The 16,450-nt window shown below is 36.1% G+C and overlaps 1 protein-coding gene across 1 annotated transcript in view; it reads left to right on the top strand.

Annotated features, from left to right (window-relative positions):
- The window catches only part of UNC13C (unc-13 homolog C), a gene marked incomplete at its 5' end in the record, with an annotated part of 185,159 nt that overhangs the window by 136,318 nt on the left and 32,391 nt on the right, over positions 1-16,450 (top strand). The window contains 6 exons of the mRNA XM_082321495.1: positions 874-1,000; positions 2,004-2,100; positions 2,554-2,697; positions 3,693-3,770; positions 8,280-8,357; positions 16,139-16,227. Coding sequence (XP_082177621.1) covers positions 874-1,000; positions 2,004-2,100; positions 2,554-2,697; positions 3,693-3,770; positions 8,280-8,357; positions 16,139-16,227 — 613 coding nt within the window. The remainder of the gene's footprint in view (positions 1-873; positions 1,001-2,003; positions 2,101-2,553; positions 2,698-3,692; positions 3,771-8,279; positions 8,358-16,138; positions 16,228-16,450) is intronic.

Below are 16,450 nucleotides of genomic sequence, written 5' to 3'. Positions count from 1 at the left end.
TCACAGCACATTTGCACTGACAGAGAACTGAGTGGTATATTCATGTGTGTGTATGACAGAGGATGGGATGCTCCCGCTGTTGTATCAAATCAGGTTCACATCTAAATATGTATGAAAAATTTGTTAATACTATGTTATGATGCAAGCAGAAGTAAGGAGCAAAAAGGAGGTTTGAAAGAGGTGAGTTCTTAATACATACTATTTACACAAGAATGTCATTCCTGCTGAGCATCTGTATTGGGTCACTTTTTAAGGAAAAGAGATTAGTCTTTTGCCTAAGGAAGAATGGTCAAGTGACACAACGTCTCAAACAGATGAGATCTGTGGAGATTTTAGGAAGCTGTGAGCAGTAAGCGAAGGAAGGATTACTCTGCCCAAGATTTGTGGATCCATGGTCTCCTGCTGTGGGAGAAAGAAATGAAAGACTTGAGCAAGGATAAAGTGCCCATTAGCTAATGGAGTGATAGAAAGGAGCTGTCCAGGCCTGAGGCGGCTGGATGGGAAAGACTGCAGAGCATTGCGGATAAACTAAAATAAGGATCATAATCCAGGAAGAAAGATGGACATTTTGTAACAACCAAAGAAGCAGCTGAAGAACAGGAAGTCAGCAACTTTGTGGGCTTTCCTCACTGCAGTGAAGAGAGTTGAAAAGCCTAACTTGTGGTCTGGTCTTTGTTTTGTTTTGTTTTTCCTAAGGGTACTCAGAACCTGAAGATTGAAACTGTGGGTGCTACTGTCTCTAAAAAAATCAAACCAGTTGTGCTTTAAAATGCAAGTACTGTATTATTATGTCACTAGTGCATTGAGGCACAAGAACGTTATTTACTATTAGAATCCTGTTAAATGCCTTTATTTCAACTCATTCTATTACAGAACATGAAAAGCAGCGGTTATGCAAAAGCACAGATTATATGAATTTGCACTTCAAAGTGAAATGGTTTTATAATGAGTACGTGCGAGAACTGTCTGCTTTCAAGGATGCAGTGCCTGAATACTCTCTGTAAGTAGTGTATAGGGAAGTCTCCCATGAGTTTGGGCTTGGTGCAAGGTTTATTTTGGTCTAATATTTACGCTCAAGCGCGTGCAAGATCTCACGGTGCGTAGCACTGACAACTCTTTACTTTTTGCACTTCCTGATCTTTAATTCTTCATTCTATCAAATGAAATAGTCCAGGTATTAAAAGTGCTCTTAGCTATTTTGTAGCACTCTTTATCCAACTCTTGTAACTGCAGCTCTTCATAGACGACAAAATATTTTGGTTAGAAAATGCCTGAGGAAGGTATGAAATGTGAGAACAGCAGCAGTATTAGTTATAGGCCCCTACATTTGTTTCATACCCAAATTTGGGTAAAGATACAATGCTAATGGGATATACTACTGAAATTATTTCTTATTGCATTGGGTTGATATTCAGCTGCTGTTTTCATTTTCACCTTTCCTCCTGCAATTGATACATTCAATCCTGTCCTTTCATATAAGCTATCCTTAATCTCATTCCTTAATATTCTGCAAGACTGCTGATTTGCCGATATGGTTTGGGGCCTGTCATTGCTTTCAATTTTTTTAAAATAAACTAAAGGCAAATAAAACACAGCTGATGTTTTATTAAAGCAAAGTTTTCTCCAAGTTATTTCACATAAAAATAAAAAGTAAATGTTAACAAAGAACCAATATTGATAAAAGACACACTTTAAAATAAAAAAAAAAAAAAGTGCAGAATATGATCCTCTGCAAAACATGGACCCATTTCTCTGATGGCTACTGCTAATTTTACATCGCTGGGGTAGACCAGTTAGAGTATTGTGAAACTGAAGCCTGAAAGACCTTTTGGTAGCCACAGTGTCTTTGGTGACAAAAATTTGTCTAGGATGGTAGACTTTTTAGCAGCTAGAACAGATGTGAAGACACAAGATGCCAAACTGCTGGGTGGTGTGGCAACTCTCCTCTCAGGATCTTTATGAAATGTACTTACTTTACTTTAGAAAATTTTTTTAATTTTCAGGTGGTTTGAACCATTTGTCATTCAGTGGCTGGATGAAAATGAGGATGTCTCAATGGAATTTCTTCATGGAGCACTAGAAAGAGACAAAAAAGACGGGGTGAGCCTTTGCTTTATGAAGAAAAGAATAAAGAAAGTATTAAGACAGTTATTTAATATTGCAAAACCAGAAGTACATTTGGTCCCACAGTATCCTTGTTAGACCTCACAAGATACGCAGTCAGTAATGGTTTTTGGAAGATAACCCTATGGACAAATTCCTGCTCTAATTTTATCTGCCTAAATTCCCCATAGATTTCAGTCTGTGGTTTCACTAAACTCTGATCTGATACTGATGTCATGAAAGAGAATTTTGTTTTTATTTTTAAGAGATTTGAAAGTAATAGAAATGTGAAAAGCCACATTTCTCAGTATTATCAGTGAGGCTTTTTTTAAATTTAGTTTTTATTTATTACTTTTTATGACTCTAGGAAGAATTTCAAGTGTAAGAAAATCAGTTAATACAGTTTTGGTCTGTGAACAAGTACTAACTCATTTGAATGTTTCTCTCTAGTTTCAGCAAACATCAGATCATGCCCTCTTCTCCTGTTCTGTGGTTGATGTCTTCACACAGCTCAATCAAAGCTTTGAGATTATTAAGAAACTGGAGTGTCCTAATCCAGAAGCACTATCTCATTTAATGAGAAGATTTGCAAAGGTAAATTAAAATCAATGCGTCTCAACTAAGCTTCAGAGAGTGACATTGTGTTGCTATGTACTTAAAAGCTAATTCCAATGTTGTTCAGAATCAATCTCTTCTATCTCTGACTGGGATCCTTAGAAAGACATGCTGTCTGTTACTTAAGACTGTTTTTCATCTACTTTGTCAAAATGGTTTACCAGTTTGAGAAGTTCTAGCCTCTCTGAGATTTCATATTTATATATGCTATACAATCCATTATTATTCTTGCTAAGCACTGATTGCAATTCTGTTAATGAAGCAATTCAGTGAAATGCTATTCTCTAATTAGTTAGTGCAAGGGAAGGAAGAATTCAAGGTATGGCAATAAAGTATTGCCGGCTGAAGCCCTGAGGTGGTAGTTCTTATCTGCTGTTTGATAAACAACTTTGTTAGGCCAGCTTTCTATTGGATTGTAACATTTCCACACAAGCTTTAGATTTCCATTATAGTCCTGATGGCTTTAAAAAAGTTTGCATTTACACTTATTCCTGTTCTTCAGTTGCAACAGTTTTCCATTTGCAAGCAAAGTTCCTATTTACATGATTATTGTAAGGTAAGCTCATATTGCCAGGCTTTGAACAGTGCTCCCTTGGTCTTATTTTTTCATTATGTTTTTAATCTATGCATTGTCACCCTAGAGGATTTTTTGAGCTTGCTACTGTTCCCTTAATTATGTAGCACATTGCAAGGAGTAGAGCTCTCAATGCTTCTCAAAAACAGTATGACTAAAATTAAAGTATCTCTGGTATTGAAGATTACATTCTATTAAGAATAACCCACTATCTGTGGTGCAGGGATTTGAAAATGTGCTCACAGGATTGTTTATGTTATATCTAAAAAAATACTATATACTAAATGCGTAAGCAGCTGTATAATCTATAATTTATGTAAACCTCCTTTTTGTCTTTTTTTTATTATTTTTGTTTTACATGATGAAATTTACCATATAAAAGATTCTTCTCCTCTCCTAGACTATCAACAAAGTGCTTCTTCAGTATGCTGTAATTATTTCAAATTACTTCAGCTCATATTGTGATAAAGAAAATGTGGTGAGTAAAAAGCTGTGTTTTGTTTCTCCCTCAGAAATTACCTTTAAATGACTTACTGTACTTTTTGAAAATATAATCCCTTTTGTGTATGAGAAGAAGCATGAACAGACAGAGGAAGGGATTTTTGTTTTGCTTTACTTTTTAATAAGGTCAGCATGTTTTCATAGCTGCTTACATTGCTGTGTAAAAGCTGAAATAGGTGGAATTAGTTAATAATCCTAGTTAATAATTTCAGTATTAAAGTAGAAAAAAATTTAAAAGCTGGACAGAAACACTCCCTGGATACCAGCTTTATACAATGGTGAATATGGAGAATATATCTTCATCTTTTTTTCCAAACAGGAGAAAATATTTTTGAGTTTTCATTTTGCATTGGCTTCCTTCTCTTTGTCAGTTTATTCATTAGAGAGTTTATAAGATCATCGTTCCCTGTGCAGGGAGCATGTGCAGGCTTTTCTGCTCACACTCTGTGCCTTTTCCATGCAGCAGTAAGAAGTAAATCATGTGCTATTTTGTTGCCTCACTGCTTACAAGGCACTCCCTAATGAAGGACCAGATTGCCATGGACTCGGAAATAAATGAAATATGGGCACGAAAGATGTGGTTAAGCAAATCAAGACATTATCAATAGCTTAACATGACCAAGGAAAATTGTTCTTGTAAACTGACTTTTAAGTATCATTGATATTCAATCAAAGCTAGTATTCCCGAGGCAGGCATTTAGCACTATGTCTGCTATATTCAGTAGTATATTGTACAGATGTATCAGTCTACAATTAGATACATAACTGCAGCACCATCCTCATATTATTCACCTTTAAAAGTACAGCCCTTATGTAGCTCATACACAGATCTCCGCTATCTTTGTCACATCCCTGTGCATGGCTTGGGGACGCGCTCATTCTTGCCAGTGCTTTCTGTAGTGTGAGACAGTGTCATAATCTAGAGGGCACCAAAATATACACAATAATAGAATTCAGAAAGACATCTATTGCAGCTAGATATCAATTATTGGTGGTTCTTCTTATGAGCAACATTACAAAAGACTAAACTTATTAATTTTTCAGGCCACAGATATATTTGCTAGGAGAGACTAATACCATTCTGTTGCTTTTACACAATTTTCTCTAAAAGAGAATTAATAAATAAAAATACCAAACTCAAAACTTTATTATTAAGTAGAAGTTTTATATACAAGTTTTTACAAGGGAGTGACTTTTATTTATGTAGATGTGTCATGTCTCAGATTTAACTTCCCACTTCAGATATTTTCAACCTTGAATCCCTTTGCAGTAAACACATTGAAAAGACTCACTTTAGTAGATATCCACACATCTTTCTTCTAGCAGTACTAAATCTTTTCAGCATCTGAAAAGACTAAAAGCATCAGGCCAAGTTTGGCAATCATTGTGTAAGGAGAATCAGCATTATAGCTATATAAACACTAGGAAACATGCCAGTTATAGAATAGACTAGACTAGACTAGACTAGACTAGACTATTTCAGTTGGAAGGCACCTACAACCATCATCTAGTCCTACTGCCTGACCACTTCAGGGCTGACCGAAAGTTAAAGCACGTAATGAAGGACATTGTCCAAATGCCTGTTAAACACTGACAGGCCTGGGGCATTGGCCACCTCTCTAGCAAGCCTGTTCAGGTGTTTGACCACCCTCTCAGTAAAGAAATGTTTCCTGATGTCAAGCCTGAACCTCCCCTGATGCAGCTTTGAGCCATTCCCACGTGTCCTGTCACTGGCTACCAGTTGATGTATGATAGATGAGCGCACCATATTGCCAGGTTTTTCCCCCATAATCTAGCAGGATGTAAATCTTTATGCATTTTAACTTTACAGGCACATCTTCTACGTATTCCTTACCTCTCCCCTCTCCAGGGCAAATACAGAGCTGAAAAGAACACAACACACTCTCTCCCCAGTATGGAGGAGGGAATGCATTACACATCTTCTACTTTAATGTTAATCAGTCCAAACCAAGCTTCATCTAAAATAATCTGTCTCTGTATTTGTCCCAATATTTGAACCAAAATTTTATGTAAAAAAGAAATAAATTCTGTAGCTATGCTTTTCCATTTCTTTCAATTTGATGCTAATATTAAATAAAGCTTACTGCTTTCTAGAAGAAATGAGTTTTAATACATAGTGTTAAGTCATCAAGTCAAACTGTTTGTGTAGTCTTTTGGCCTGTCCAATGGGATTTTTTTAATTGGTGGAGTGATTGATTTCTGGAGTCACCCTGGTATGCCAATCTTTACTAAGCTTTCGATGGAATTAATTTCATTATGATATAAAGTATTATATCAAATGCCTTTGGGGGACATAACTTATTTTTAACTAGCTACCTTTTTGAAATATATACTTTTAGCTTAATAAAAGACCATTTGATCTGATGATCTCAATTACATTAAAAGACCATCTCCTGCATTAGGGTTGATAGAAGAGATTAAAACAAATACTTTTTATGATTAAAGTTAGATTTTGGCATTCTTTTTCAAGTCAATACTTCTACTGTTTTTATTAAACACTACAAAATGTGCACATAAACTGTTCAAATAAAAGCATACCAAAGGTGCTTTTCACAGAGACATGTATCTAATGTAAAAACATCCTCTTATCTTTCACCTCCTGTCAGAGTTTACAAACAAACATGGGCTTATGTATTGTACTTGCCACTCACTTTTATCTGTTGTTGCATCTGGCTGTCTGATTCCTGCAAATTGCTGCAAAGAATATTCTGAAGGAAAGGTGATAATGAAACAATAAGATGAGAATGTTTTTAAGCTCTGGTTCTGTTATTTACTGACAGCAATAGAATTTTTTCCATTGAGCCAAGGTAGGCTTAGACTCTGCTAGCCTCAAAGGAAACTTTGAAAACTGCCTCAATATGAAGTATTTATCTCATAGCTTCAGTATATTGCCAAGGGCAGTTGCGCTTGTTTTGAACAAAAGAACCAAGACGTTATATTCAGGTACTTATTCCCCCATCAGAAATTATAATCATTGATTTGTGATATTGCAGATAATTTCCAGAATAATTAACATGTCAGAAGAGAGGAGATAGCACAGGAGAGGAGGACACAGTCTTAGTGGTCGTAAATTAATAGAAGGTAGATAAACAAAGAGAAGAAGTGGGGTTTGTGGATTTTTCAAGAGACAGGAAGAGAGGTGATACTTCAACCATTATAGAAAGCCAGCTGTCTTTTGTAAGGGGTAATAGCGTGTTTTATGGGAAGCAGTAATGTAAGTATTAAGAACTTGGATCAAATTTCTTTTTTCTCCTTCAGTTGAGAAGGACTCTGACACCAAATGCCTTTGAGAGTAATGTAGAACTAATTAAAGCTAAATTATCTTATTGATCTTTTGAACACCAAAATCTAATCCCACCATGTTTCAGCACTACGTTGGAACATGCTGTTAACTGGAAAGGTACAAAAGAGTATCAATCACTGTAATCATTCCATCACCTTCTTGTTGTCTGAAAAAAAGAATATGTGTTATATTGAAATGCGTTACTTCAGTGTCTAAATTAATCCAATCATGCACTAGAACACACTGACCTTGGCCAACCAGAACTCTTGTAGCAAGTATTGTCTTATTGCTTCATTGCTTATTGCACCATACCAAACTAGCATATTATGTCATCTGAGTACACAAAATTCTAGTAATACATCCTTTCTTCCATAATTTTGTAATAAGCTGCTTAATTTTATCCATGTTTTACTTTTAACCTTATATTTATTCAGCAACTGCTGTCTTTTACACTGTGGCTTTGTGTTCTGCCTTAAAGAAATGAGCTTAAACAGCAAAATTTTTAGACTAAAATAATATGTTTACAAAATTGTATTGCCTAATTCACTCACCAACTTTTCAAGCAATGCAAAATGTACATTTCTGAAATATTATTATGTTATTAACAGAACTGCCTGTTGATTTATTTAAATACTTAAGCATCAGCCGTTACCTGGGTTACAGTGCTCTCACAGTTTTCTGCAAACACTGGGTCTAGAAAGCAGCCCGGTATTCCCTTTCCCCCATTCTATTTTCACTCCCAAAGTACTTTGATCATTATTGTGTCTACTCTCAAAGAGACGATAATGTACTACTTGCATTAATCCACCAGATGTAATTGTGTTAAGTATGACTAGCAACTACATGGGATATAAGGTTCAGGATGTGAAATACTGGGATCTGAAAACTGCCCAGCTGGTTGGGAGAAGGTATTCAGTTTTCTGTGGGGCAACGCTGTCTTAAGGGTGTAATGAGCAGTCACTGGCTGAGTGGGTTTGCTGACTGGGCAAAGAGGAGTGTGAATTAAAGAATGAAGGGGAGGCAGCAGTGGTCTGGAACATGAGATCCCTCTCTAAAGAACACAATTGCATTAATGTAGGGCTGCTGAAGAACTGGTCTTCAGCCCAGAGGCTGTGAATACACATATTCATCCATAAAAGGAATATAACCTGCACATTCTCACATTTGGTGCTCTCTTTGTAGCCCTGTATCTTGATGAACAACATTCAACAATTAAGAGTCCAGCTTGAGAAAATGTTTGAGTCCATGGGAGGAAAGGAGGTGAGTCATACTTGTTTCCTGGATCATTCAAAGTTCTTTAGAGATCATTAGCATCATGTGTTCAACCTAGTCACAGCCTTCACTTCTGCTTGCAAAGAAAACCAAAATATTTTTTAAAAGTCTACAAGAACTATTTAATGTCCTGACAATACTAGAAAGACCTAACACTATTTCACAGAAACATGCTAATGATCTGTAAAGTTCAACCAGCTCTGGGTGTTTTGTGTTGTAATCTGTAGTGCCAGCTTTATTTTAATGTTTGTATTGGACTATACTTTGCTTTTTTATGTATTGGTACGTTTTGCCTGTATCTGAAAATTTTGTAGAATATGTGCTTTGTGCTTTGTCTGTAATGCGTCATGTCTTTGTCTAATGCCTTTGACTTGCAATCCACTGAGCAGAAGAAAGAAGGAGAGAGATTCTCTTATGAGGTTTGTGATAGTAAGCATCTTTTATTATTCCTGACCATATTTTCTAAGGCTAAGAACAGTCACCTTTCCTACCAATTTCCATTGATGCATTTGTGTAATTCCCTATGACGTAAAATCAAAAAGAGCTATGCTTGGGCATTCGACACGCTAAATTGAAAAGTTTTACTAGGCAGACAGTGTAAAGTCTTTCAGAATTTCTAAAAAATCTATAAAACATTTTTAAGTGCACTTTTCAGTATCTGAGGGCCTGCTTGTATTGAAGATTTGGCACCGTTTTACCAAGAGCTGCTACTCAACAGTTCAGAACGTGCTTAGCTTTTTCTTTTATATTTCAGAAGACTTAAAAGTGCCTGAAGTCCTGTCAACAGTAAAAGGACATTAACATGTGCTTCAATACTTTGCTGATTGTAGTCTTTGACTGTTTGAAAGCTAATGAAGAAATTAACATCTTTTCAAGCTATAGAATCCTGTCTTCTTGTTAAAAAGCAATGTTTAGATCATGAATATACTATCCTTATTATCAGTAGCTGGCTTTAAAAAAATCAACTTTTTCTTGTTCTTTGATAGTTTCACAAAACTTTGATCTAATGTGACCACAGTATAGAGAGAATCGGAAAATACATTATTTCATAATTCCACATCCACAGTGGGACGCTGCAGAGGTAAGATAGTCCCCTGTGTCATGTAACGAATAACATTTTCCAAATGAACATACAGATTAACTCCATGATGAGGAGGTTTTGGTGAGCTAGTAGTAGCTTCTTGAAGCTGCCATGGCAGAAGTACTTCCTGCTCCAGAGAACATGAAAGAAACTTCTGCAGCCTTGTTGTCACTGAAAATTTCATATCAGACTTTAAAAATATATATTTATCATCCAGACATGGCTATGTTTTTGTTGTTACTATTAATCCCCTTTCACTCTCCAAATATTACAAGTAATCTTGTCTTCCATGCTCTTATGTTCTGTGCAAAGTACTTTTGTATTAAGGTCTCGGATCCAATCCTACGTATTGAATGTCACAAATCATAAAAACAGCTAAGTGTCCATAAATCCTGATGAAGACAAGAGCAGAGGAAAGCTGAGTAGCACTTTACATCTATATCTATCAAATTATTTTCAAATCAGAATATTCTCTTGAAACTCCAAAGTGTTCCATTTTCCTCAAGAAAATATTAGTTTTGCTTTTGCTGCCGATAGCTTATATAATAAAAAATAGTAAAAAAATAATTAAGGTTGGGTTTTCATAACCGTTTTCTTTCAAAATCTTTCATCACTTTTCATCCTTTTTGCTTTCCCTTTTGATGTTAATGAGAATGAATTATTAAGGGTGTTACAGTATCAGAGCAACGTTTCCTACAAATGTGGTGCAACATGCAACCCTTGGAGAGAATTCGAAGATATTTTTCTAAAATCCCTTTGTTAGGTACCTTAAGTGCATCTCTGATTCATGGTCTAAGAAAAAAGATCTAAAAAATACTTTACAAGTTTTGTTTGTTTCTCATTAGAGGAATTCCTTGAAGAAAAGTACATTCATGTTCAATTTTTTGTCACCCATATCAAAGTGCCCCTAAAATGTTTGTCTTCAAACTGGAATACTTATTCCCCTAGCTATTCCAGGAGCATAAACCCTAATGGCCAGTTTGCCTTATTGAACTGGTACTTACAAGAAACAAAGCCAGCAATAAAATCTGTAAGCAGTTTCCTTGCAGGGAGAAAATAGTTTAATATTTTGCTTGCGGAGGGCATAAAAAGTCAGATGGTTTTCAGCAGAATAATGAGACTTATTTCAGTTGAAGCAAAATGCATTCTAAGAAAAATTAAATGCTGTTAATCTCCTCAGTGTCACATTGTGAGCAGTATGTCTTTCAAACTATGCAGTCAAAATACCACAATCAAGCAGCAGTCCCTATTTTCAGAGTAGGCCTATTAGATATTGCAGGGCAGGGAGCTCTATAAATAGAGAAAAAACTGGGCTCTCAGCTCTCCTGCCACTAAAATAAGATAGTCTGAACAATATGAGTTTCTTTATTAACTCTCCTCTTCTGCTGTAGCCAAGCAGGACAGGTACTTAAAAAATTGTATAAATGAAACAAAGTAAGATCAGCAAAGTGAGATCCAACCCACTGTCTTTTTTTAAAAAATCAAGTCCAAAATCATGGGAACGGATTATCATCATGTAGAATTTTGGCTTAGCTCCTGTTTGTTTCATCCAAAAGGAGTGCATACATTTGCACTAAATCATTTTTTTATGTCTGACAAGTTGGAAGCGGATAAAAGGGAAAGAAAAGAAGTTAGTGCTTGTGTTGCTTTTCACCAGATAGCAAAACATGGCAGAAATGAGTCACAGCAATTAGGATCAAAAAAAAGGTGGCATGCAAAAGTAGGTTGTGTATGTACAACAGTATTATATTGACTGTAGGTAAATCATATCCAGTAAGTTCAGTTTCAACTTTACATGCGATGCTTAGGAATTCCTATAGGAATCTATGTGTGGTCCTAAAGACTTTGATGGGATGACAGAGGCCCAGACTTAAGCAGAATAGTTCTGGAGTATCCATCTTTAAATCTATTAAATCAGAGGCCTAAGTAAGCTCTAAATAAGAGCAGTGGCAGCCGAACATCTCAAAATGGGATTCACTGTACCTAGACCATTGGGTGTCGGGGTAGAGGAAGGATGATGTCTGTCAGAGACAAAAAGAACCACTAAAGTGATGGATCTGATAAATACCTGATATTCCCTAGATGTACATACAATACGTAAAACTGTTTTCTGAATGGAAGTAACCAGGTGGTCCCATTAGGAAACTATAAGCAATTAGACCTGTGAAACTGCAGATAAATGGAATTCCTATTAAAGAGGTTCCCTTTAACTCACGTGAAAGTAATTTGCATCTCTGTAGTTTCCTGTAGAAACACTACCAAATTTGCAGTTAATAAGATTATGTCTGTACTAGCACACATTAAATTACAGCATAGAATATCTCAATCTAACACATCACGTTGAAAGCAGCCACATTCATCAGATCTTTAATTCTTTTCCAAGGCTTGTATGTATAAAAAATTTCACAGTTTTAGACAGGCAGCATTTGGAAACAATGATGTTCAAATATTTCTTATATCTTATTTTTTCAGCTGTTCAGCAAAAGTATTCTCTGCTTTTGTTTAGCATTCAGAAAAAGTCAAACTTCTAATTATCTATTTAATAATCCATAATTAACAGATCTCATGAAGTGTGCCAACAAATTTATGAGTATGTTCTGTTGTGGGTAAAAATTAACTCTAATATTTAAGAAGATGGTAAAATAACAGAAATATTTATGATCCTAAGAAAGCCAAGCAAATTAAGAATCGGTAGAAAAGTACGATTTACATGTTAACAGGTTAACTACCAAAATAAGTTTGCTCTTTAAAAAATACAGATTTCGACACCTGAGCAACCTACCAATATATTTTGAGACTAGCCCACATATGCTGTGAACTGTAAGTGGAACCCAAGAAGCTAAGGGATAAACGGTCTTTTCTCTCTTTCAATTCTTAAAGTAGATATGGCACATCAATGTCACTCATCTTTTTTTCCCCCAACAATAATCTGATCAGTTAGGGCTTTCTTTTATTTTCCTGAAAAATTGTTCAGGTGTTTTGTTTTTTTTTTTTTTCCTTCTCCATCAAACTCTATGGAGCAGATGAGACTCGAGCTGAAAAAGAAAAGTCCCCAATACTGTAGATATTTCATTTTCATATCTGTATATCCCTATATGATATCTTCTCAGATGCTGATCAGCATTGCCTTTTGCCTCACTTTCATCCTTTCCTTCTGTTTGATTGCAAAGTAGGGTAACATTAGGGCTAGGTTAGCCCTATAATTCGTCATTTAACCACGTCTGGGTGGCTAAGAATTCTGCAGCTGAGCATGTTTGGTTTTTTTACTTAAACTGCTAGTAGTAGCAACTAGTATGAAGAATTACATATTGCATTTAACTGAGTTCTTATACACTTCCCTTCCCATAATAGCTCTGTACTATCCAGAAACAGATTGGCTCATGAAACAGAGATGGTTGTTTTTATCATTACTCCCTTGCTAGCAAGTAATCTTAGCCAAGTCAAGAATGCTGAGGACTTCTTCTCTTGGTCACTGGAAAGCCTTAGATAAATGAATTAATCTCTTCATCACTGATTTGCCTCACTGGGAAACTTACCTCCTTTACGTAGCGGTTTTGAGAGCTATGTGTTACTGTCTCAGGTAGCGAGTGTTGTGACGTCAACCTGCATAAGTCTTACAGCTTGTCAACTGCATTAAGCCAAACCATTTGCACAGTGCTATAGTGCATTTCCCACACAATACTTTCCTGAGAATAAGCAAACCTGGTATAAAATGTGTTAGCGTGAGTTGACCAAACCATCGCTGAAATAATGGATCCTTCTAAAGCACAAATAAAATTCCTTTTTGAGCTTGTTGTTGCAAAACTGTCATGTTGTGAACTACAGCCTTTTAGAATATTTAAGAGGGAGACAGTAACTCTTCCACTGAAATCTTTTTTTTTTTTTCCCCAAATATTTTAAGTAAGGCATCATAGATGAACATATTTTTCATATTAAAAATCAGTGAAGTCATTTATACATAACAGATAATTCACAATAGTGTGTGTGATGTACGGAGGTACCAAATGACTTGCCTTATCTCCACTGCACAAGACCATCCTAAAACCACCTTTGCCAGTCCCCCCAGAATTTCATAGCGTAGAACCATCACAATAGTTCTCATCTTAGCTGTACCGTATCAGGAAAAAAAAGTGGGTCATGGCTGTGGTACATTTGGATGATGCCTGTCAAGGGCTGATGCCTGATGACCCTCTGATTTGCCCTGGGAACTCACTAGCACATAGAGGGCACGTGGTAAAATAAATGAAAAGTGCACATTTTTGTCCTGGTGAGACACTCAAATTGCCATATTTTCCAGTAGTTAAACAAAAATAACAATAGCATTTGAAAATCTTGCTAACATATACTTAGTCATCATGTCACCAGGTGTCTAGCACCTGGATGGTCAGCCCGCATACCTCTTTATATTCCACTCCTCCCTATGACACTGCATTGATAAGCATGAGCATGTGTATACACAAGGCTGGATGTCCTGGCAGATGCCTCCAGCTGTGCACACACAAACTTGTTCATGCAATTTGTGAGCACAAAGCCCTCTAAAATGTCTAGCACTTGCATGCACCTTTCTATAATGTGTGTTATGTCCACAATCTGATATTAGTATTTAATCTAATTTTGGCCAAACTAAGTCCAATTCCAGGTGAATTTAGCAAATATATTGTGTTTTCTGGTTATCACAACAACCTCTGTTAGACAGTAACTACGTTGGCCTTTGTAGTCACAGTAACAAGGTGATTCTCTAGCTTGTGCATGATCTGGTAAGGAATTTTGAGTCTTCTCCCTGCCTGGTATTTTTGTGCTTTCTCTAATGTGTACCGTGTTCAGTGTGAATGCTTGTGTGTTCAGTGTTTATTAAATGTTAATATTCTAGTGGTCTTAAATTTGTGTTCTGTATGTATCCCACCAAAGGAGGCAGTATAACTCCCTAGTGAAACGCATTTCCTGGGAAAATCTTGGCCTTTGTTAGTAAACCCTATGTTTGTTAACTAATATAGACATTTCAGTAAAGCCAGCTTTTTTATCCTGCTTTTCATATGAAGGAAAACAATCACTTTAAGTGTATGAGCTGTCAGAGTGTATCTGCCAGGGAAACCACTAAGACGTGGAGTAGCAACAACTTCTCTCAATGCAAAGTAATTAAAAACTAAATCAGTAAGTAGTCACAGTGTTAAAATATGAGCTTCTCAGATTAGAAAAGTGCTACGCATCACTGAATATCTTCTAAGGGAAGTATGGCAGTTCCCCTTGTCACCTATTTCAGATTTTTGTCAAAAACTGTAATGAAAATCTTGGATTTTCTATGCTTTTAAACCACATAGCTTCTAAGGAGAGAGAGGGTGGTCTAAGATTAGAATACAGGAGATCTTTGAGGGTGTTTCAGAGTTTGTTTTTTCTTTACTTTGCCTTATAATTCCTGTGTAGTCTCATGTAAGTTATCCAATGTGCTGTGACACGGCTTCCCCTTGTCTTCAAAGTGTGATTAAAAGAGCTGGCGTACTGCACCGTAGTACTCTGAAGCATCACGTGAAGAATAACAACAAAACACTACTCATGCAGTTGAAAGATATGAAAATGCAAATAGAGACAGACCTGATTATGTATTCTAAATGCACAATTTCTTTTGAAATTGTCAGGAGATCTGTATCTGATCTTACTGCAGAACAGAGCCCAGAATCTGAGGATTATCATTGAAAATCATTCCCTAACATTGTGATGTAGATAGCTGAAAGACCTGGACCGTAACCTGTTAATTTCACATTCGGCTGTTGATCCTGATGATCATCAATCATATCCCACAGTGATCTGTAACTATTTTTCCTATATGCTAAAATCTCAAGGAGACAAAAAGTTTTTTTTTTTTATTTGAAAAAGAATGCATAGCAAATAAACAAGCTGCTAATCAATATCAACAGAGTACATTTTGATTAAATACCTATGCATGGATCCCCATCCCTGTAAATGTAAAACTCTATTTCTCCCCTGCATTCTCTTTTTTTCCTATGTTTGGAAAACCTGTATCAGAGGTACAGGAGCTGTTCTACCTGTGCATCAGAATGTGTTGCATTGCGCTTGAATTATGTATGTCTCAATGGCTTTTAGAAACAGAAGTACTGAAATTCAATAGATTCCCTTCCCTCTTACTATATCAATAGAAGCAGCATGGATAGTCTTCAAGCCATCTTTTCTAGTGCTGGCTGTTCTACTTTTACGCTGCATTAATGGAAATATGGAAACATCTTCCACACAAATCACAAAAAAATTACTGATGGTGGTGAAATTTAAAAAAAAAAATTAAAAGATGAAAACATCTGTGGTATTATTAACACAAACACTGCTTTCTTATGCATCCTTCTCTTGGTGTGCCTTGTGAATATCATTTGCCTGATGGCAGTACTATTCTTGTGACTGCCAACACAATTTGCACCGTCCCATAGAAAGTTGTTGTTTAATGGCACAGTTTTGATTTCTAACAATATAATTCTTTGCTCTTACAATCAAATATTTTCCTTTAAATGGTAATTGGATTTTTAGGCCTACTAGAGCAATCCTGTTTTGTAAGAGGTGTTTCCACATTTAGTTTTCCATAGCGCAGTGTATCATTGCATATAATTCCTAATTCATTAATTGTAATGGAAAACCCAAAACCATAGTGTATATGTAAAATATAACACTACTTATCTCTTTGCAGTTGGATCCTGAAGCTAGTGTTCTTCTAAAAGAACTTCAAGTGAAACTTAGCAATGTATTGGATGAACTCAGCATAACATATGCTACAAGGTAACAAACCTATTTTACTGCAAACCTTAGAGAAATACTCCTGTTCAAAAATCTACCTCGTTGATTAAGTCTGGGTGGTTGTTTGGATGTCCTGAGGTACAGCTTGCTTCTGCCCTGATGAAGTGGTGTGCGTTTGTGTGTGTGTACGGTTAGTCTCTGAAACATATAGCAGTAACCTCACTGTAAAGAAAATGGTCTGTGGTCATGAACGTGTTACAGGGGT

This window comes from Platalea leucorodia (genome assembly GCF_965183815.1).
Source record: "Platalea leucorodia genome assembly, chromosome: 9".
Lineage (NCBI taxonomy): Eukaryota > Metazoa > Chordata > Aves > Pelecaniformes > Threskiornithidae > Platalea > Platalea leucorodia.
The sequence above is the reverse complement of the archived record's forward strand: the minus strand, read 5'-3'. Positions and strand labels throughout refer to the sequence as shown.